Source organism: Paramisgurnus dabryanus, chromosome 12 (assembly GCF_030506205.2).
Source record: "Paramisgurnus dabryanus chromosome 12, PD_genome_1.1, whole genome shotgun sequence".
In the NCBI taxonomy this organism is placed as follows: Eukaryota; Metazoa; Chordata; class Actinopteri; order Cypriniformes; family Cobitidae; genus Paramisgurnus; species Paramisgurnus dabryanus.
In genome coordinates, this window is record NC_133348.1 from 23,512,376 (window position 1) to 23,534,216 (window position 21,841).

Below are 21,841 nucleotides of genomic sequence, written 5' to 3' on the forward strand. Positions count from 1 at the left end.
CGATGATAATCTTGTGTAGTTTATTTATTATTGTGCATTTGTTAAAATCCAGATATTAGTTACAGCTGTTTTAATGCAAATATCCAGTTAAACTAGATCGCTAATGTTGATTTTTGTTGTTATGTGTTTATTTTTTATTTTTTTCAAATGCATTCTTCAGGGATGGTTTTTCTCAATCATAAATTATTAAATATATAATGTTATATAATTGTTAACACAGTGTTGTTTGTCCTGTTTCCAAGCACAGATATGAGAATGAATGGTGGTTACCTGTCATATGTGCCACTATTCACAGCAAAATATATCAATATTACGATTCAGCATCACATATTCAAAGGAAAGAGTGTGTAGAATTGTGTTGTCCAGTGATTGACTTACAAAGAATGTATACCACAGTGAACAATTATAAATATAGGCTATAAAACACATGGCAGACCAGCAAAGTAAAATATTAGTAAATGGATTCAGCATCACACAGTATAGACACTTAATGCACATAATAAACAGAGTTGAACTTTACATTAAAAATACAGATACAACCTTAAACAATAATTTGTTATGGAAATGTTAAAACATTATAAAACAATGTTATGGGTTCTAAGACGCATTACTTAGGCCTAATCCTTAATTTTATACTGAGTTATACAGATTATACAGAAATTGTACGGCTAATAAATGACTAACTTTAAGAAAGAGTTAATTTTTTTGTTAATTTTTTACACCTTTTTGTGTATGTTATTTAACACAATATTATGTGTCATTTTGTGTTGACAACACAAGATGTGTTCAAACGACTGAGTTTAAGAGTGTGTATTATTATTCCATAACAGCTATGACACTATAATATTTTTGCTGTAATGATTGTAAACAATGAAAATAAACTATGACGTTTTGTCTGGACAGGGGCGTATGAAATGTGGGAGGTAAACCCCTGGTATAAAACTAGGAATTACAATTCTCCTCACACAATATTTAAACAGCCATTAATGAAACATGCACAGCTGACACTTTAACCCCCCATTGTTGAAATTAAATCCACACCCTACTGTCTGGAATATTTTAACCAGTGATGGAAAAAGACCTGCACTTACCAAGGCGCGTGTGCCTATGCTGACTTTTGTGTGTCAAATTGCACAGCATGATTGACCGCCAAGTGTAAAACAGGGCAAGAAGTAAAAGGTCAGAGGCTATTCCATCCATCTCCCGTTGGTTTCAAACTTATGACGATGATAGTGATGTCACAGTGAGTAACAGGTGAAAGGAGATGCTTCTTTTTAATTGATCATCCCTCAGTCCAGGATCTAGACCTCATGCTCTTGGCAAGCAGATTTTTCCAGTGGCTCTGTAACTTGACAAGGAAAGGTATCCATTTTGACACATATACCTCTGTGAATGTTAATTTTTAAACACTAAGAGCCAGTGTCGTTTCAGTGAAATGATCGCGTTTTCCTCCACCAAAGATGAGAAAGGCATTTAGTTATGGTAGGCCTCATTCTTTCATATGACTGCTCAGGCTCATTGAATGAGATGCTCTGTATGTGTGGGGGTGTAAAATGACCTTTACCTCAGTAATTTCTCTTATAAAGTCACTTAAGACCTGTTTTTTGACATTCTCTATTCATTCAACCAATTACCACTTCTTTCTATTTTTCCTCAGCTTCTTGGATTAAAAGCTTCATGAAGAAACAAGTAATTTACTGAAAAAATAAATTAATATTCATAAGTTCTTAGATGACTATCAAAAGGAATATCCAACACAAATGTATTCTTAAAGTCTGATTGAAGAACAGATGCTTAGTTTGAATTGAAGATGGATGATTAAGATCGGTGGTCTGCTGAGTGTTTTCTTTACAGGAGAGAAAATCAGACATTCATACTAGTTTTTTTTCTCTAAAATTAAAATGTTATGTATTTTTCAAATGCATTTGATAATTGTTTATTTCTGTAACATAAAGTAAAATGGAATGCTGACTGTCTCTAAACAGCAAAACATTCTTCACCCAATTCGCAAACCAACACAAAGACTTCAATCAGATTCAACAAAAGGACAAATTTCCTTACATACTGGGCTAAAAGGTATAGTCCTTCCCTGACAAAAGGACGACAGGAACAGAACCAAACGTGTATTTGTTTGTAAATATGTATGCTTTGACAATGAAAAGACCCTTTTACCATGCCAATAAAGCTATCTGAATCTGTAAATGAAGTGTGATGATAACAATACTCATATGTTTATATTGTGTATATTGTGTATTCATAACTGCAGTATTGAGAGTGGCTAAAGTGACACTGTTTCAGAAATGATAACTTATGGTCAGTCGGTCAGTATGTTTTTAAGACCAAATTCTAGCTCTGCTGTAAGTTGTCCATTTGTATGAATTTGTGCCAAATAGACAGGCATGAATTAACCCTTCACACTATTTGTATGCTGACAACCGATGCAAAGCTCTGCTGCTCCCTCTGGTGCACAATGAGATGCATGTACAAACTTAAAGGGAAAGTTCCCCCAAAAATGAAAATTCTGTCAATATTTACTCACCACCATCAAGTTGTTACAAACCTGTATACATTTAATTTGTTTTTGTTGGGTTTTTTTAACACAGTGGAAGATATACAGTATGTAATCAAGTAGGAGCCCCACTGACTTCCATAGTGGAACAACAAAATATTATGGAAGTCAGTGGTGCTCAAAAACATTTTGGGACTAACATTGCACAACATATATTTTGTATATTCAGCAGAACAATGAATTGTGTACAGGTTTGTATAACAACTTGAGGGTGAGTAAAGGATGACAGAATTTTTGGGTGAACAATCAGATATATCAATATATGTGCTGAATACATATCCTCGAGATGGCATGAATATACTTGAAACAAAAAGCATAATATTCCAAACATAACCATTAAAGAAAAGTATACTAACAGGCTTTTTAATCTCATAAATCTCAAATCCAGTCCTCAAGTACGCCCCTAAACTAACAGCAACTTTAACAGTTGCCATTCCCATATGTATCACCTCGCAGTAAGAGTTATCTAATGCTATTATATATTAGAAGGGGTTCCCTCTGTGAGTTCTTATTGCTTGGCAACAGAGGCCGTAGGCTCGAATGTGATTGGATGAGAGGAACGCAAGGTAAAGCATTATATTCAAGATGCCGTGAATGAGTATAGCATGTGGTCTATTTTGTTAGTCACAAAGGAAATATAGCCCAAAAAGAAAGAAAAGCACGGTGTTCAAATAAGCTCTCCATGGTATTGTTTTGTCCTACCAGCTCCCCAAAATATAGGCAGTAAAAATAATTGGTTCTGACACTCACAAGCTCTCACGGAGACTTGAGGCTCGCTGCTTATAAAGTATTTATCAGACCCAAAACAATTCTGTTTCCCATGTGTAGGCATATCTGTAATTTATCTTGAAGAAAAGTACTGTATCAATGGGAGGTGCTAAGATTTTAGAGGCTTTATTTATTATCACCAGCAGAGGTCAATGTTTTCAAACCATTCACAGTATGATGCTTAGAGTCTCTCCATTGAAAAATGTTGGATGGGGAATGGATTGCAGTTTTACTGCATCAAAAGGATGTATTCTCATGGTTCATCTGAATAAAAATCTAGAAGGAATGACAATATTAAACATGTATATCTAGGTTTTATCTTACAATTATATGGAACCCTGCAAATCTAAATAGCTCTTAAACAAAAATTTCAAATGTCACCCTATTTATCACTTTGGATAAAGGCAACTTTGCACAAAATATACACCAAATGTCTACATAGATGTCTTCAGATATTAACAAATATATTGGTCATATTGATCATAATATTAGTGAGCAGATTGCAATGATGGGAAAAGGTCGCTTACTAATAGGTTATTAAATGCCACAGCAGTTATTATTATTACTATTGGGTTTTAATTGCTATAAAAGTCTATAAGGAGTTCAATGCGTCCCCAAATTTATGATGCCCAAGAACTTTGTTTAGGAGGTCAACGCTTTTCATTCATTGATATCCAATGATTGAATTTTTGACCCCAATTACCTTTCACAATTCTTTGTGTTATTCTTTTTTTAATGTAATTTATGTATTTTCCCATCAAGAATAGTCACTATGTTTGAATCATATAACTTGACTTTAATTGAGCTAAAACACATAGGGGCGGTTTCCCGGACAGGGATTAGTTTAAGCCAGAACTAGTTTAATTGGGAAATATAACTAGTTTTACCACACATGCCTTAATAATAACATTACTTGTGTAGTCTAAAAAAACATCCAATAATCATAAACATGTGATTTTATTTACTTATTGTGTAATTTATAAATGCAGCATATACTTATCCCAAGAAAAATGCCCCTCAAGGTACAATAAAGTATGTTGATTTATTGAAGTGATTCGATAAATGTTTTCCAAATAAATGTGTCTTTTCAGTGTACAAGTGAACGATGTAATTCCAGATGGCTATATTAAGGTGCAGGTAAGTTTGTTATAAGACTGTTGGTCAAAGATTGGATAGCATCTTCAATTCTATTTTAAAATCTCAACGTAGATCCACAATTTACCATAATTTACTCATTGATAGTTTATGGAAAAAAAGTCCATTTGAAATGTAAGATTGCTGATTGTATTGCTAACAGATAAGCACTTCTTTCAGAATATCAAAAATGTTTAATGAAAATGAGCAATTACTCATTGCAGTATATACTATAATACCATTATAATACAATAATGCCATTAAACGTATTGAAATTACCATACAATAAAATTGCCATACAATAAGTTTGCTTAAGACTGCAGTCACTTTGCTTAAACTTCATATAAAAACCAATGTTTACATTTTTATTTAAAAATGTATTTATTTAACAGATGCCTTTATCCATAAATAAGGTGACATTTTGGTTTAAAGGGTATTTAGAGTAATTTGTTGGGTTCCATATAATTTATAGGACAAACTCAAGATCGAGGCAGGCATAGAAGTCCTGCTTTTTAGTGTATCCAAGCTCCTGATGAGGTCAGTGCAAGCTGGTTCCAGTGTCAATCACGCAATGACGTCATATATCTCCAGCGCTTCCGGTGCGGGTGGGCGGTGCTCCGCTATCCCGGGTCTGGATTCTTCGCTTGTTCGGGAGCGCTCGACAAGGCTGAACACGAATGCAGCCATATTCGGCTTCACAGAGAGGCACACCGGCTAGCACCAGCTTGCGCGCAAGGTTTCGCCTACTTTTAAATAAAGCACCCGCTCCCAGTTTTTAGGGGCGTATTTGAGAAAGTTAAAGGCATTCGTAGTTCTTCATTAGTGAGCTCATTATAGGAGGTTTCCAGGCGAGCGGAATGAGCGTCCAGTCATCCTGATACACGACGGGAGAAAAAGCCCGACACATCCCGCAAAGTGGAAAGTACAGATTTGTCGGGATTAAGGCCAATGGAGCCGACAGGGCCCCGGGACTGAGGAGGGGGTGGAAACTGTGGAAACCAGTGCACAACAGCGTGGTTGAACATCTTAGATATTCGTTTATCGGAGCACAATGTTGGGCACACTTTGCTAGCTGGCTAGCTGGATGGCTGGCTAGCAGTTGGAGTCTGGGAGCTCCACAGAAATCAGCCACATAATACGATTTCTGTTTGCTGCACCCGGGGCGCACGTTAATCTCCGTTGTTACACGTTTAAACCTTGTTATTTTTTTATCGTTTCTGGATCTGGGAGTGGCGGACGGGCCGCAAATTTGGTAGAAAATGTCTGCGAAGGTGCGCCTGAAGAAGTTGGAGCAGTTGCTGCTGGATGGCCATCTGAAAAACGACAAGTCGCTGAGTGTGGAAACGCTGCTGGATATTCTTGTATGTTTATACAACGAGTGCACCAGCTCTCCATTAAAACGGGAAAAACACGTGACTGAGTTCTTGGAATGGGGTAAGTTGGGATAACCGAGTATTTGTGAATGTAATAAACAGCGCGTGTCACTTTAAGACCCGTTTATCTGTTAGAACATGTACCTTAATCAGCCAACTGACTTGGGACTATTGTCAAAATTGCTTTCTTTTGGGATTGTAGGCCTCGTTGTTGGGACAATACTTCATGTCATAATTGTTAATGAGTCAGTAGATATTGATAGAGGGCCAAAGACAGATTCACTTTATTGTTCACTCATGATAAGATAACAATATAAACCAAATTGGGTTGACAGTTTCATTTTCAGTGTTTTGGGTTGCAACTTTTTAAGGGCATTTAGTTAAGTAAAATGGTCTTTTCCTGTCACCATTTTTAATTGTATGTTTAAACATCCCAACCCCCTCCCCACCATTCAGAAATAATTATATGGGTGTATTTCATAATGATTTAAACGTATAGTCTGTTTACATTAAATATGACAAAGTCATAACCAACAGGCTCTACTTGTAATTTTTTAAAGGCTTGGCTGCATTGTTTCTGGTTAAGTTACATTTTTGCTACATTTGTTGTTTCTTTTTCCATCATCATTTGCGTGACAGTAAAGCCGTGTCTCGAATTGCACTTTAAGTCGCTTTGGATTAAAGCATCTGCCAAATGCATTAATGTAAAGCAAATTATTCCTTCTGACAGGATTGTCTTTTGTTTATAGTGATCCTCTCTTAATCGAGTTCAGAGTAAAGCGAACCCAGACTCGAAAGGGCACTAAGGTGGGAAGCCCCTTTGTCGGACCCTTTCTGGTCCTGTTAGTTGCAGTTAGCCTAGTCCTGGTTGACGTCAGTAATGGGATTACACCCCAGTGTGTCTGCTCCTGTAAGACGGACACTGTCCTCGAGAAACCCGTCACGAGCAGGTGCCACCTCACATCCCATCACCGTGAGTGAGTCGTAGTATGACCCAGTTTACTAGAGTCATAGACTGCTCTGTTCTTGTCTTACTATGGCATTGGCAGGCCACACGCTTTCTTTTGGTGCCCTTGATTGTGGATGTTAATGATTAAGGGTGTTATGGTTGTGCCGGTTCAACATAACTGATTTACTAAAGCTACTGTAAGTGCAGTATTGGCAGGGTGGTTGCACTCAATAAATGCATTTTATAAGTGTCTCTTTAAGCAAAGATCTTTGAATTACCGTTCAGCGAGGCCTTTTTTTAGGTTCAGTGTTTAAATTCATCTGGTTGCCAGATGCCAACCGATTTGGCATGAATAATCGATGCATTTAATTTTATAGTGAGTTAAGGAGATACGATATTTGTTCAAAGCATGTTTTGTTTCTGAGATCATTATGAGATTTGCACCTCATTATCACTTAGACATATTGATCGTGCTTCACATTCTGGTATTTACCAGATCTGTTAGTTCACGGTCCATTTTGTCCCACTAAGACACTTTTTCCAGTCCTGCCAGGACGAGCTCAGACCGGAGAAAATTCCTGTATGTTGTTGCACAAGAAATGCTAATGAACCTGAATTGTTTTTTGCGCATGAATCAATATTGTTATCAGTAAGAGCCTGACAGTCAGGAAGTCAAGCCCGGCTTGTTTATTACTTGCCATTTTTAACTCCTAATAGAGAGCTCCTAAAAGCGAACCCTCACAGAAGCAATAAGCAGGGCACTTATTAATCTTGGGAATGACTTTCCTTATTGTCTGTTTTAGAGACCCATGTGGATGTGATTGACAAGAGCAGATTTCCTTCTTTTTTGTTTTGGGGGGGCTTATATAGAGCATTTGATTGGACAAAAGTCTGTGTTGGTGCAGAGTGAGTCATCAGGATCTTTTTTCCTGAAAGAGACATTTTTTTTAACTGTGTGCTACAAATCAGTCTCATGAAAAAGTTACATTTGTCAACATTTTTGAGTATGTAAGCATATAGTTAAAAGCAGCTTGCATTTGGATGCGCACTCATCCAGGAAGTAAAGTCACCTGCTTATGCGTTTTAGCCAATAACTACGATCAATAGTTTCCACATTGCACAAATATCATGACGACTGATGAATTGTGCATTATAAAGCAATGCACATATAATAAATACCAAAAGTTATGCCATGTCACTGTTTTAAATTTTTAGACATGCATATTGCCCATTATGTTAGATGAACGCAAGTGCTCCGGGGTTCGATAAAATCAAGTGAGTTTAAAACCATACCGCTGCGGAGTGCCAGGAACAATCATAGTCATGTTCACAACAAACGTGCCCACAGTGTAAAAACCTAATTCTTATGCATGTGAGCTCATAAATGTGGTATAATGTATTGTAATATGAGTTGGATTGCCAAGTTCAGCGGCTGATAGAATGAGAAGTATGCAAGTGTTTATGCCTGACTTCCTCCATGACAGCAGACTGAAGAATAATTAAGAGAGGATTAAACCGAATAAATACATTGGCTAGTATTTACCCTTCGTGGCAGGTTTTGACGTGAGCCCTCAATGTTTTCACAGTTGCTAGATGCACAGACATGCACATCTACTAGTTTACGTGCAATGTGATATTGTGTATTGTATTTGGCAAGTGAAAGGCATATATATATACTTGGACACCAATATCTGTTGTGTTCATTTGTACTAATTTTGCTATGGGCCTTAGCGACTTTTTATTTATGAGCAAGAACACAACAGTAAATGTTGTGTAATGATGTTCACGAAAAACTAGTAACCACGCCACACCCCACCCTGTATAAAATAGGCAGTACTTTTTGGAGTCCCCATGTCTACCCATCTGCCTTTACCAGATGCTTTTGTACAAAGCAACAGTAAACATTTTGGTCTTACAAATTTTTGTAGCTTAATTTGTAAAGTATTGTGGTAGCAATGGCAAGATCATTGGTTTTTGGGCTGCACAATATTTAAAAAAGTGATACCTTGCTAAAAATGATGCAATAAACGACATGCAATTTAGGTAGGTAAAAGCAATTTGAACTTATTAAAATGTGTTTAAGAAAATTGCACCCTAATTTGCTTTGAAAAAAGGCATCTGCCATATGCATACATGCAGCGTGAATGTATTTGAACCTCTGACCTCGCCTTTTCTATCTCTGCTTTTTCAGTCACACCCAGAATTTCAGCCTTCTTCCAGTGTTTGTACACAAGCCGCAGTGTACCATACTGTTCACGCTACTGTCCTAACAAAGCTGCAAAGCAGGTTATGCTTCTCTATTGTATTTCAGTCCTTTAAAATAGGGAGTGGGGCTGCGCAAACAGTAGCTGCCTTCCCAGCTGGCATTTACACACAAGATCAGAGGTGTTTATCATTGCCAGCCTTAAACATCATAGCTGCTTCTATAGTCATGCGTGCTGCAGCAGAGAGCTTAAATTGGGGATACGCCCCTCATGAGCTTTTAGCACTGGATTTCAAAAGAAGTAACTTGAAAGCATCTTTAAAAAACACCTTGACCTTGTAATGTGGGGATCTTTAATCTTCAGCCGATGCACTTGTCCCTGTTTACAGCAGCTGGGACCTTTATATTCCCACTGGTGGGAGATGCTCTTTGACTAGCCTACTTGTACTACAATCATAACTAATGCCAACCAACTACACCTGCACATTAAATTAAAGTAGTAATGGTTGATATTGTGGTTGTTAATATTGTGGCTGCTGCCATTAACTATTCATGAAAAGTGCATTCTACTTGAATTCATACATCCTGTGTCAATGTCATCTTTTTAAACTCTGTTTTGCATATTTAAACATTACAGTAATCATTCACTAACATTGTGGCAAATCATTGCTATTTAAACTTGTCTATAGGCCGATCAGTAAGATCAGTATGAAGCATGTGTTGAATTACTCCAAAGCAAACCTGTGTACCTATCACTCTACAGTAAAGTGACTGGTGGTCCAACCGAGACTAATTATTACTATATCCTGGTCACGTGTAAGTGTGCAAGTGGTCTCCGTCTCAGTGGATCCATATACATTATAGTAAAGGCACTCCGCTTTGCGTCGTGCCACATGACCACCTTGGGTGTGCATTATTTTCAAATTATTCAACGGCCCGTCATCAATTATTCCTTGCTTACATCTGCCTCATATCAGCAAGCCTTTCTCAATATCGGCAATAAAGAAACAATCACATGGGTAAACCACTGTAGTATTATCATGTTACTGTATTAAATCAAATTTTTTGCAATTTACACATACATGTGTGAAATTATAGATCAGTTTCAATGACAGCTGCAGTGATTATATCATGATAGGAGAATTTTAGTGTTAGTAACACTACTCGAATTTTGAATAATCCATACATGGGACCTGACATTGAATTATACACTAAAGAGTGTGTCATTTATTCAGAATAACACCGTTGTTTCTTCATGCTTCTAAGAGGGCCAATGAAGTTAATGATCAACAAATAGAGAATGGGAAATGGCCCTGCCATGTAAGCTTGATTTGACTATGTAAGCTTTGGTTTTGGCAGTGTCCTCTATTTGATTGCCAGCGCTCTTTGCAGCATTGCAACTCTTTAAGTCTTGCACCTGCTGAGGTTTTCTGTTTGTCTAATTTTCAGGACATTCCTGGTCGAAGTCTTGACATGCACACTGTTTTAAAGGCCTTGCCAAGCATTTTTTTTTTTTTGCTTTTATGGTATGTTAAATATCATTATCCACCTCGTTAATGGCGATACCTTAAAGTGGAGCTTTACTGTAAAGGTTTTTTGTGCTGCCTAATTTGAAACCTCATTGTGCATTAAACTGCTTCTCAACACAGCAAGATCAGCAATTTTACGCAAACAAGCCAAAGGCCTAGTAAACTAAATGACTTAAGGTTTTAAATGTCTAATTTTTATTGTTTAAACTCACCGATTTTGCAACCGCTCCAGTTATTGAAATGAATCTCTGTGTGAATGGATTATCACACTGACAGCGATTATAATTCATTCTTTTTTTAAAGAGATGATCAAATGTGAGTGTTGATGATTTAACAAAGCTGAGAAGTCGACTGTATGCAAATGCATAGGAGCCTGCAGACAGTAAAGCTGAAGATACAGATACTGAAATGAATTTGTAACTGATAAGTACTGTCAGTGTGAATGCCTTTTATATAACATAGCATTTGACAACGCATTTAAGCATTTTATTCTGTATATTATTGTTTATTAACCAACATCTACTTGTGTAGATTGAAAATGATTGGTACACATTTAGTTTCTTTAAATGGACAAAAACTGATGTACATTTTGAAACAAAACATAAGTGGATCTGTTACACTTAAACAATCTTGTGTCTCTGTCTGTTTAACTAAAAACTCATCCAAATTGATTTCACAAGACTCTAAAATTCTAAGAAGCTAATAATAAATCCAGCCCTGGCTTACGCTTCACTCTTGAAAGGAGGAAATGATCCTCAACTCTTATTAAATTGAAAATGTCTGGTATGTCCTCTGTCCAGAACATGAGCTTTTACTGGCTGTGAACTACCATCTGACCAAATGGTCCATACTGTGTGGCATCTTATTTTTACAACGCAGGCCACCCTGAATCGGCGCATACCACTCTGACATGTACGCTGCCTGCTTAAGAGAAGAGTCAGGACAGGGCTTGTGTCAGGAATGCCTTTCAAAACAAATGGTGTTCAGATCTTTGCTGATGTATGCGCGAAAAGCAGACGGCAGCGCGAGGGATTTTCATGCATTACGTTCCACGTGCGCTAGGGCTGCATAACGATTAATCGCGATTAATCGTTTGCAGAATAAAAGTTTTTGTTTACATCATATATGTGTGTGTACTGTGTATAATAGTTATGCATAAATAAATACACATGCATGTAGATATTTAAGGCGTATTTACATGTGTATATACATTTTTATATTTATATATAATTTATATTATATATAAATATTTAATCTATAAATATTTTTTTCTTAAAATTATACATGCATGTGTGTATATTTATTTATACATAATTATTATACACAGTACACACACATATATGAGGTAAACAAAAACTTTTATTCTGCAAACGATTAATCGCGATTAATCATTATGCAGCCCTAACGTGCGCTCACCGAGATTACAATTTGTAATTCTTCAGAGGATCATATGATGTTGCAAAGTTGGTGTCTCTCGGGAATTGAAGTCACCTGACATGAAGCGGTGGCTGGACTGAGGAGAATTCCATTCATTCCTGTTAATATCCTCCCCCAATGCAAGGCATGTGTGGGTGATCTTTCCTCCCCCTTCCTTATCCTCCGCCCCTTTCAGGCCGACGGCCACGAGCATGACACAGATTAGCTGTCCTGCTCTCTTGTGCTTCAGTTGAAGCCTGGCCCATGATACCTCAAATCTACAGAGAAGCAGTGTTGCACGCATCACATGTGTATTTCCAGATTGAGTAATCAATGGGTTAAAAATGATGGATAACGGGCTGCTGCATATACTACACATGCCCTTGTTTTTTTAAAGATGTGCAATTATTATGGTTATCTGAAAAAAATCACAGTTGGGATTTTTACTTGAGATTCTTTTTTTAGTATAAAACAGCAATTTATTTTTTATGCAATGATGGTTGTCATGGGGTGGAGCTTTAATATTGCATCTTTTTTATTTTACCATACAAACTTTTCCAGCTTCACAATAAAGTTGGGCTGCGCGATGTTGACGAAGGAAATGTGGTGTGCAGTAACTTACTAGCTGGTACAATATACGCTTCGCCGGTCTCTTTCCTATCTGCATTGACCTAAAAATTACTTACTAACTTTTTGAACTGTTAAAAGTAAAAAAAAAATATGTCTATGTGTGTGTTGCGCTATGACAGTTTGCGATATTTTGCTGAATGCGGTATCTCTTGCTGCCATAAAGTAAAGCGCTACTGATAAAAGTTGTATCAACTGGTTGTTGATCCATCACTTATTGTGTTGTGTCGTACAATCACGTTACACATACTCCTTTTGTTAATGTACTTCATCAGGATCGTCAATGTTTTTGTCAACGGTTTTCCTTTTCATGAATTGATCGAGAGCAAAGGTGAATGCATGCTTTTCTCTGTTCAAGGTCATTCCAGCACAAAGATGTAGATCTGTCATGCCCGAACAGCTCCAATAAATGTTTTTCTTCGACTTGCCCAAAGACGGTGGCTGATTGTCGTAACCGCATAGCATGTTCCTGCACTCCCTGACAGAATTTCACAATAAAAAGGCATGGACAGGATCCACATTAGTTACTTGCCCCCAGAGGGTATTTGAACTTGAGTTGAATAATGTTTGTTTTTTTCTGCTTTGTGTGACATGTTGCAGATGCTCTGCTACTGTCAACATTGTTCTGAAAAGGTTTTACATTTTAGTCATATCAAATCGCTCCATTGAAATCGTGAGTTATGGTGAACATGCTCAAGTTTCTTTTTCTGGATAAACTTAGATCAGTTTTTGAGACTGAGATTGAAGTTAGAGATCTAAAGATTGACTTTGATAAATTCCATGCATTTTGCAAAGGATATTTGCATGCATGAACCTATTTGACCGGACAAGTGTTTTTGTTGTTTCTTTCTCACCAAGTTGTAAATGATGGATGGTACTTGCGTAAATGTCTGCCTGAACAGCTGAGGAATGACACAGAGACTGTGAGAGTTCCTGAGACTGCCGTATTGTCTTTTTGGAAAGTCACTGACCCATTCATGCAATTGGTGACTTTTACCATCATTCCATTAGTGGTGGGAGTGGTGTTTTTCCCTACCGTTTATTTCTGTTTTCTACGTCTTTATTATTGTGTAACACAAGTTGGATTCTAATTTAATGTCTATTATGAATTTTGGGCTGTTTTTAGCTATTCTGGGGATTACATTTTTCGAATATTAGGGGTGCGTCGAGATCGTGCAAGATTTATGTCACAAGATTTCTCATGGAGTTAAAATGCTGTCTCCTGATATCAGCATAAAGTTGAGGTTGTGGCAAAGCCTTTTACAGTGCATCCTTAATATTTTGTCTTTTACTGCATGTGCTTTTTTTGTTTGGGTTTCCAATAATGTTCAATTGGGAACTCCTACAAAGTCTGAGACGCATTGTGTTTGTCTGTTGATTGGTGTCAGATGTGAAGCGTCTCAACAGATTAAACCCTTACTCTGAGTTTACATGATTTAATGTCTGGATGTTCTTGCTCAAGTATGACAGTGGCTGTATCTTTTCTTTTTTAAAGAATTGGACAAATATTAATATTGAAGATTTAAAGGGATTTAAAAAGTTGTATGACTGAAAGTAAAGACAACAACCGCGAGTCTGCTAGCGCCCCTACAGGCATTTGTTATAATACATAATGCTGTTTTTTTATTACATACGCTACATATTAATGTTTTGTTTAATAAAACCATGTATTTATAATGATGCTTTATTTGAGCCAGTTATTATTGCATCATCATTATTATCTATTTTTTAAAGGTTATTGGTTAATTGGGACTGTTTTTATTTTAACAATGTGTATATATATTAGAGCTGCAACGATCGACTATTTTTTCAACCGATTAATCTATCGATTATTTTTTCGATTAATCGAATAGTCTAATGATTTTTTTATACATATAATTCCCCAACAAATAATAAATGTAACATCTGCCATTAACGCTAACATTTTATTTAAGCATTTTCTTAATTAAACAAACACACAAACCAAAATTTTCAACATGAAAAATAAAGTGGCAGTGCCACTTTAAAAGAGGCATTATTCACCTTAAACAATAAAATAGGCATATATTAATATTTTAAACATTAGTTTATGATTAGTACATGCATTAACTCAGCATTAGTTCAGACGGAAGTAAAAATAAGTTCATTGTGATTCATGAACCCTTATATAAGATGTAATGGTTATATTATTACTGTTAATATTATTACTATTAGTAGTACTGCATTCTCATTTAACTTTAACATTTAACTTTTCTTAAGTTCCGGGTAAAAAACAAGTTCAGTTAGTATGATCTTCTAATATTTTATAAACAGCGTTTACGCCGCTGTTACTTTAAATAAACGCATGTCAGGAATACCTTACAAGACGAGCTTCTGTAATATCTGCGCACATATTCGCAAAAAAGACGTTCATTGGGAACTCCGCACTGCCAGCTGGCTTTCAGTGCACGCGGGCACATGCCTATCAGTTCTCAATGTGACAGTAACTTATTATTTCATAACTTCTTAATATAAAAACATGTCCTGCTCTTTATTTACTGTTTCAACATACTGCCCAGAAGCGATGCAATGTCACGTCTGTCAGGCGTCTCGCAGCTCGTATTAAACGAAGATGTAAACGCAGCTGTATTAAGCACAATATGTATTGATTCTATTGTTTATAGAGTAAGTATAAAAACTTACTGTAATAGTTCAAATTCTTACGCTGACGTCTTGTCATTTTGAGGTCGGAGAGCTCCAGGTTTTCTTCTTTTAAGATGATCATACACAGGTGTTGCGCTGCTGTGGTATGCCATTTCAGTTTTACACAGTATGTGTTTTATTTGGTCTCCGCTTAAAGTATTCCCACACTTTTGATCGCGTTCTGTCTGTTTGGTATAACACTTGTATCACCTGGTCGGAGCTGAAGCCGCCTTCATTTCAAAATGTAAACAGTGCGACGCATCGACGCATTTCCGGCAAATCGACGTAATTACGTAATCGTCGTAATCAACTACGTCGACGCGTCGTTCCAGCCCTAATATATATACATGTTATTGGCAAATATATTGGTGCATGTCTACTTTTAATCACACTAGAATAATACTGAAAGTGGCATGCATTTGACTTTTGCAAGTTTGAAAACACACGTTACATAGATTAGTTTATACTCCATAGTTTTAGCAATCTTCCAAAATGTTTGTCAAAATATTATGGATGCACAGAAATATCTGCCTATAATCTGTATCGCAAATAAAAGCATTTTTTTTTTCAATATGACAACATAATTGCAGTGTGTACGCTCTGCACATCTAGGATTTCATGACATAATACTTTGAAACAAGGAGTAAAAAGCAATACTATCTTTATCTATTGGTATCGGTAGATGTCATTATAAGTATTGTAACATTTGTATCGGCACAGATATTTTGTATCGCTGCATCCCTAGAAATCCCTAGATAATCTAATTTTATTATTACAACTCAAACATTGGTAGTGTTTTATATGTAGTTTTATTACATAATGACATTATTCATCTAAAATTCCATACTTTGATCTGGCAGCCTGACAGAGGAAGGATGACGGCAATAATGTGGTTATATTGTGCTTTTCTCAGTGTCATGTTACTTTATTTTAGCCCAAAGTAGGAGAAGTGAAAGACTGAAATGAGGAAGTTGTTTTTTTGATATGTTTTGAAGAAATCTGTGCTGAAAACAGCGTTAATGGGCAAATCCATTACCAGTGACTGTGGACGCTGAATGTACAATCAAGTCCGGATGTTAAACAAATTATTTAATCAGCATAAGTATAGAAGCGTTACCACAAGGGTGAAATTTCACTTGGCTGTACTGGGGGAAGCATATGAAATGTACGTCACTAAATACCACAACTACCACCACATATGGAGGGGGAACCACAACAACAGCCATGTCTTTCCTGCCTGATTCATGCAATCATTGTACGTGTTTGGTTTACCAGAGATTTGAATTTTTTATTCATTTTCCATTCACTGATTTTCAACACTGAAACTGTGATTTAAACGTTGTTTGCCTTATCAAGCTTTGAGTTTTTTTTACCTGCAAGAAAATCTGTGAACATGCAGTTTGGGTTACTAGGCTTTAACAGGGCACACAGCTATTATGACCTTATATCAACTGACACAGAAGATAAAGACCTAAAGCCTACAGTTAACCCTCATCATTGACTTGCTGGCCTTCTCAAATGGAGAGTTATCCCATTTCCCAGAGGAAGCCCCTCAAGATCTCGGCAGTCCATAACTTAAACCTCTCTGGCATTCTGCCTGTATCTTTAACTCAACTCTTAACTCCGAGAAATTCTGCCAGCTCACCTCAGAACCAGGGATCCAGGCACGTGCCCACCGCAGGTCTGCCTGGCAGTGAGCCGGCTCAGCAGGAAGCGCCAGCAAATGGCTGGTTTGATGGGGGCTGGGAGCGCATGGCAGCTGGTGCAGGATAATAGATTAACCCTGGGCGGGGTCCTTATGCTTTTACCTTCTGTAAATGGCCGAACCACCCCCCACTTCTCCTTCATCCCTCCGAACATTCATCCGACATAACTGTCTAGGGATGGCTTACTTATCAATGTTTAATAAGCCATTTTGTGGCTGTCAGCCTTGCTCACTGACTGAGCTCATCAATAAGGCACTCATTGTTATATTGACAAGAGCATGGTGAAAGTGTCTTCATGGTGTAAGAGTCTGTATGTTAGTTTTCCTTGTGGGTACCAAGATTATTTTCATTCCTTTCGCTTAAAATATATGGGCATTTTTGATTTAAAAAGCACAAGCTTTAAATCATTGAAGGGTCATGAGACAAACAGCTTGTTATACGGTAAATGGAATTAAGGGTGATGGGGGCTCTATGGTATGTTGGATAGAAAGCCCTTCCTTATAACAGGAAAACATGGCATCTGAATGGTTACACTACAGTTAAAAAAGACAATTGATTTTCATATAACTCCTGATCACACATGCACATCATCTGAATTAGCCAAAATTTTTGCGCCAACTTATCGTAATTCGTCATTTATTGTTGTCAGATGTTGTGATCTTAAATGTGTTATTGGAATGTGACCTTGGCGTTTCTGCGATTTCCTCCATTCAAGTAGAAATTGGTGGAAATAGCTGGTGGTGTTGCCAATTTGGTTGCCTTTTGAGCAGTTTTAAGGGCAATTCACAATGACTGCGATGCAAAAAGGGAAATAAATAAAATCTTCATGTTTTCTGTATGATTTTTGAGCTTGGGTGCCACCCAGTCGCCATTCTCTGTAAAAGTTGTGTCCGGCTCCGCGTGATGTAATGCTCAAAGCTCATTGGATAGTCTGTTTCTTTACCGGGCGAATGGGAAAAATTTAGCACCAGCTGGACAACATTTAAGTTACCTTCCAAGGCTCCTCTTGTGCCGGGATATTTCCTCTTTAAATGTGGTTCTCCGTCAAAGGCAAGTTCTGTCTTTTATGTATAAAACAAGACAGCATTATTGGTTTGAAGTTTTGTGTACTTTCGTTTTGATTCATTTGCATTCCACCATAATTCACATAATTTTCATTCATCTTTTTCTATCGTAAATTTGTAAGGGCTGCATTACACATTGCAGGCCATTAATAAGGTTAAGTGAAATCAACTGACTACTTGACGACAAAGATATTTGTTGACAAATTTTTATTGTCGACAGTGTCGAGTAATCGTTTCAAGCCCGCCCTAGTGTTAAAAAGTAGCTGTAATGCAGCTGTATTTTACAATGGAAACTAACACTAGGCTTTTGGAAGTTGTCACTGGTACTTTTATGCTGTTGGCAGTGCATGTGTCAGGGAAAGCCTTTGAAGTTCTGCTTTTGACCTAGTTTGACCCAAGACCATGTTTTTAGTTTTAGTTTAAAGATCAGTTAACAGGGCTCCACAACGAGTATGCATCTAGGTAATGTAGCTAAGGATGCATTAAGGTCATGAAGACACATACATTTTATGCAAAATCCACTTTTACAAGGTGTTTGTACATAAATGTGTGTTTGCAGTAAGGGTGTCATGATTTCAATCGAAATTAAGTTACAACCTCGAACTTCGAATTAAAAAATGAAATCTTCGATGCTGCCACTCCCCCATGTCACGTCCTATCTGCTTGCCAAGCGGTAAAAAACACACGTTTTGAGTGCTGCGAGTCAACCTCCTCTAACTTCGCTAGCTACAGCCAGTTAAAATATAGCATGGCAGTTGCAGGAGACATCACGCAAGCTGCTCTTTACCCTTTACATGGGAAACAAAAAACTGCACGCTACTCCCACCCAAATAGGGGCATTTTAGACATGCAAATTATCTGTGTGGTATTTTGAGCTAATACTTCACAAACACATTCTAGGGACACCTAAGACGAATATTACATCTTGTAAAATGGGAATAATATGTACCCTTTAAGTTTTTTGATATAGCATACACATCCAGGAGCTCTAAAGGTTTCTGTTCAGATCCCTTCAGGAGACTGATTGGTGGTCCTATGTCTCATGTAATGATGCATACTGGCAGCCCCAGTTTCTGCTGGTCGCCTCCTGGCTCCAATTTGTGGTCTTTCTATGAGTTTGCTTGTCACTCATTGGAGGTTCAGCTATAGTATAAGATGGGATGTGCAGCAATGCAGTGGTGTGCAAGCTTAAGCATGTATTATGCATATGCTCACAGACTATGGTTTAAAACGCCAAACAGTTTTATCCCCCTGCTCTAAAACACCAGAGCTAACATTTACAACAAAGTACATGAACATGCTTTTACGTTCAGTGCAAGACTCATAGGTTTGAGCTTTTCTAAATATGCTAATCTATGGCATACTTGTTAAAATGCACACTGAGCCAATTAATAAATAAAAGATGTGTTACTAGGGAGAATCAGCATCTTAAACAGCTGAACATGCCATGGTCCTACCATCCCCCTGTCTTGTGTCTGTTTGCCAGTTAAATGCAAAAGTTACACACAAAAGCTTCCATGTAGTGAAACATTTAACCGGTAGCCTAGCATTATCTAGTAGCTAATAATCAAAGTAATTTAGTAACTAGCCAAACTATTGCTCTTTTTTTTTTTTAGATATAATGCTTTTATTGTGTATCTGTGTAATAAAATGGTGTCTAATTATTATTTGTTGTACAGATAATTGGAATTAACTGGTTGGTTATTAATCGTTTTGTTAAATACTTATTTACCTTAAGCAAGCACCTATATCTTCAATACCATTAGTTATCTCACGTTATATAATTGTAAGGCTCTTGGTCCATCATGTATTAATAATGGCGACAGACAAAGCCTTCATCTTTTAAGTAGAGATTATTAACATTACAATCTGATATAGTTCATGGCAAGAGCCAATGCAAATTTGTTTTCTTACAGATAAATTAGTGTTGGGCGATTTGCCCCATTTTGTGATCATCCCATCGTCAGCCTGTGAGATCGCCAATGCACGATAGTTTACTAAGTTATTTACTTGTTTATGTAAAGTATTTTATGTCAAGTCACTTGATTGGTGGATAAAAAGAAGCAAGGGCAACACTATCATGACCACAATCTTCTTAAAAAGTCCAGGCGCTCTAAAATTTCCTGCGTGCCAGGGAGTGGGAACAACAAACCCTCTACGCGCCTAACAACATCTCTTGTGCAAGGTAATGTCAGAGCCATGCGTATAACAAGTTCAGGTGCTAGGTAGGGATGTCAATTTATGCAATTTCCCATATTCGATGATCATTTAAATTAACGATCAATCAATTGAATAATCGTTAACAGTAATAGTGCAATAAGCCTTCACTGCAGTGGCATATAGACAATGACATAAAAGTGTGCATAAAAACGACAGCTTCCTCACGCGAATAAAAAGATTTTATTTTGTCTAAATAATATGCTAGTGGGATTGTAAAATGAGTCAATGTAGTTGTTGTTTTGATAAAATCATCAATTTAAACTTATCTCGTAATGAAATATAATGACTAATAGACACAGTATATAACTCCGCCTCACATGGGCACTCTGCAACAGACGCATGAAAGTCCATGTCAAAATAACAGTTTTATTATCATCAAGTGTTATTTATCAAGTTGTTTACCTCGCTTTCCAAGTCATTGATACACTGTTTGTAATTATATCCAAGAAGCACACGAAGGGCACTTTTCTCGTCGTCACCTCAGCTTAGACGTACTTTCAGCAAAGATGCTTATATTACGGAGATGGCACCCTTCCATTAGAAAACACGCAGCGCCTCAGCCAGTCAATAATGATGATCAGTGATTTATGTTGCGGGCATTCAGGGTGTAACGACAGTCAGTTACAGTTTACATTTGACAGTTTCTTGCCATAATTTAAGATTACATTTTAATCTGTTCATTAAAAACGGCTTCTGGTCACCTTCTCTGTATATAGCAGCGTTGCTATGCTAATCTTGCAGGCTTCCCTGAAGAGGGTCTTTGCTTTCAGTATCCTAAACGTATTTGCATTTTCTGCATCGGACCCTCTCAGATCCACTGCGGATGTCATTTCGTTGCGTTGGCAGCCAGCCAGCCTCGTCTCGCGTGACGTTAAAAAGCACATGCGTGTGCTTTGCATCGAGCATCGTTGTGATCATAGCTAGTAGTTTAACTTTTGCGCGCTCGCTTACATTTTTTTTCTCCGACTGTATGTGTTTTGCGCAGGCGCTGCACACACGTGCATGATCTTGTTTGTCAACAATCGTTAAGTTTTATAGAGTAAATTCTTATCGACAATTAATCGAAGATCGATTAATTGTTAACATCCCTAGTGCTAGGAGTCGTCCAAGACGCGCATTGAGTCCATGTGCATGCGAGAAAGCTTTCTTGCGCAAAGTAAAGCCCACAAATTTTCTCATGCCAGGAAAAGCACACAATGTGCATGTTAATGTGAGCCGATGATGATAATAACTATCGCCAACTATTGTCATGAAAGTCCACTACACTCTAAAAATGGCTGGGTTATTTTTGACCCATAATGGGTAAATATTGGACAGAACACATGCTGGGTTAAAAATGACCCAATGCTGGGTTTAAAATGAACCAATGCTGGGTTGTTGTTATGCAATCATGGGGTATAATAACCCAGCAGTTGGGTTAAAACAACCCAGCATTGGGTAAATTTTAACCCACTAGTGTGTTCTGTCCAATATTTACCCATAATAAGTCAGAAATAACCCAGCCATTTTTAGAGTGTATTAGCTATATATCTGACGATCGTTGATACAGGATACTATTGTCTATCGGCACAACTCTAACAGATATACAAATGTATAAGCATGTTTCTTTCATTAGTCCTAAA

General features: G+C 37.3%; 1 protein-coding gene across 3 annotated transcripts in view; it reads left to right on the forward strand.

Annotated features, from left to right (window-relative positions):
• Positions 1 to 5,089: 5,089 nt before the first annotated feature.
• cdc42bpb (CDC42 binding protein kinase beta (DMPK-like)) overlaps positions 5,090 to 21,841 on the forward strand; it is a 71,162-nt gene continuing 54,410 nt past the window's right edge. For 2 of the 3 annotated variants that reach the window (XM_065257263.2, XM_065257264.2), the window contains exon 1: positions 5,090 to 5,905. In XM_065257263.2, coding sequence (XP_065113335.1) covers positions 5,731 to 5,905 — 175 coding nt within the window. In that variant the 5' untranslated portion in view covers positions 5,090 to 5,730. The remainder of the gene's footprint in view (positions 5,906 to 21,841) is intronic. The other variant, XM_065257265.2, reaches the window with a different exon arrangement.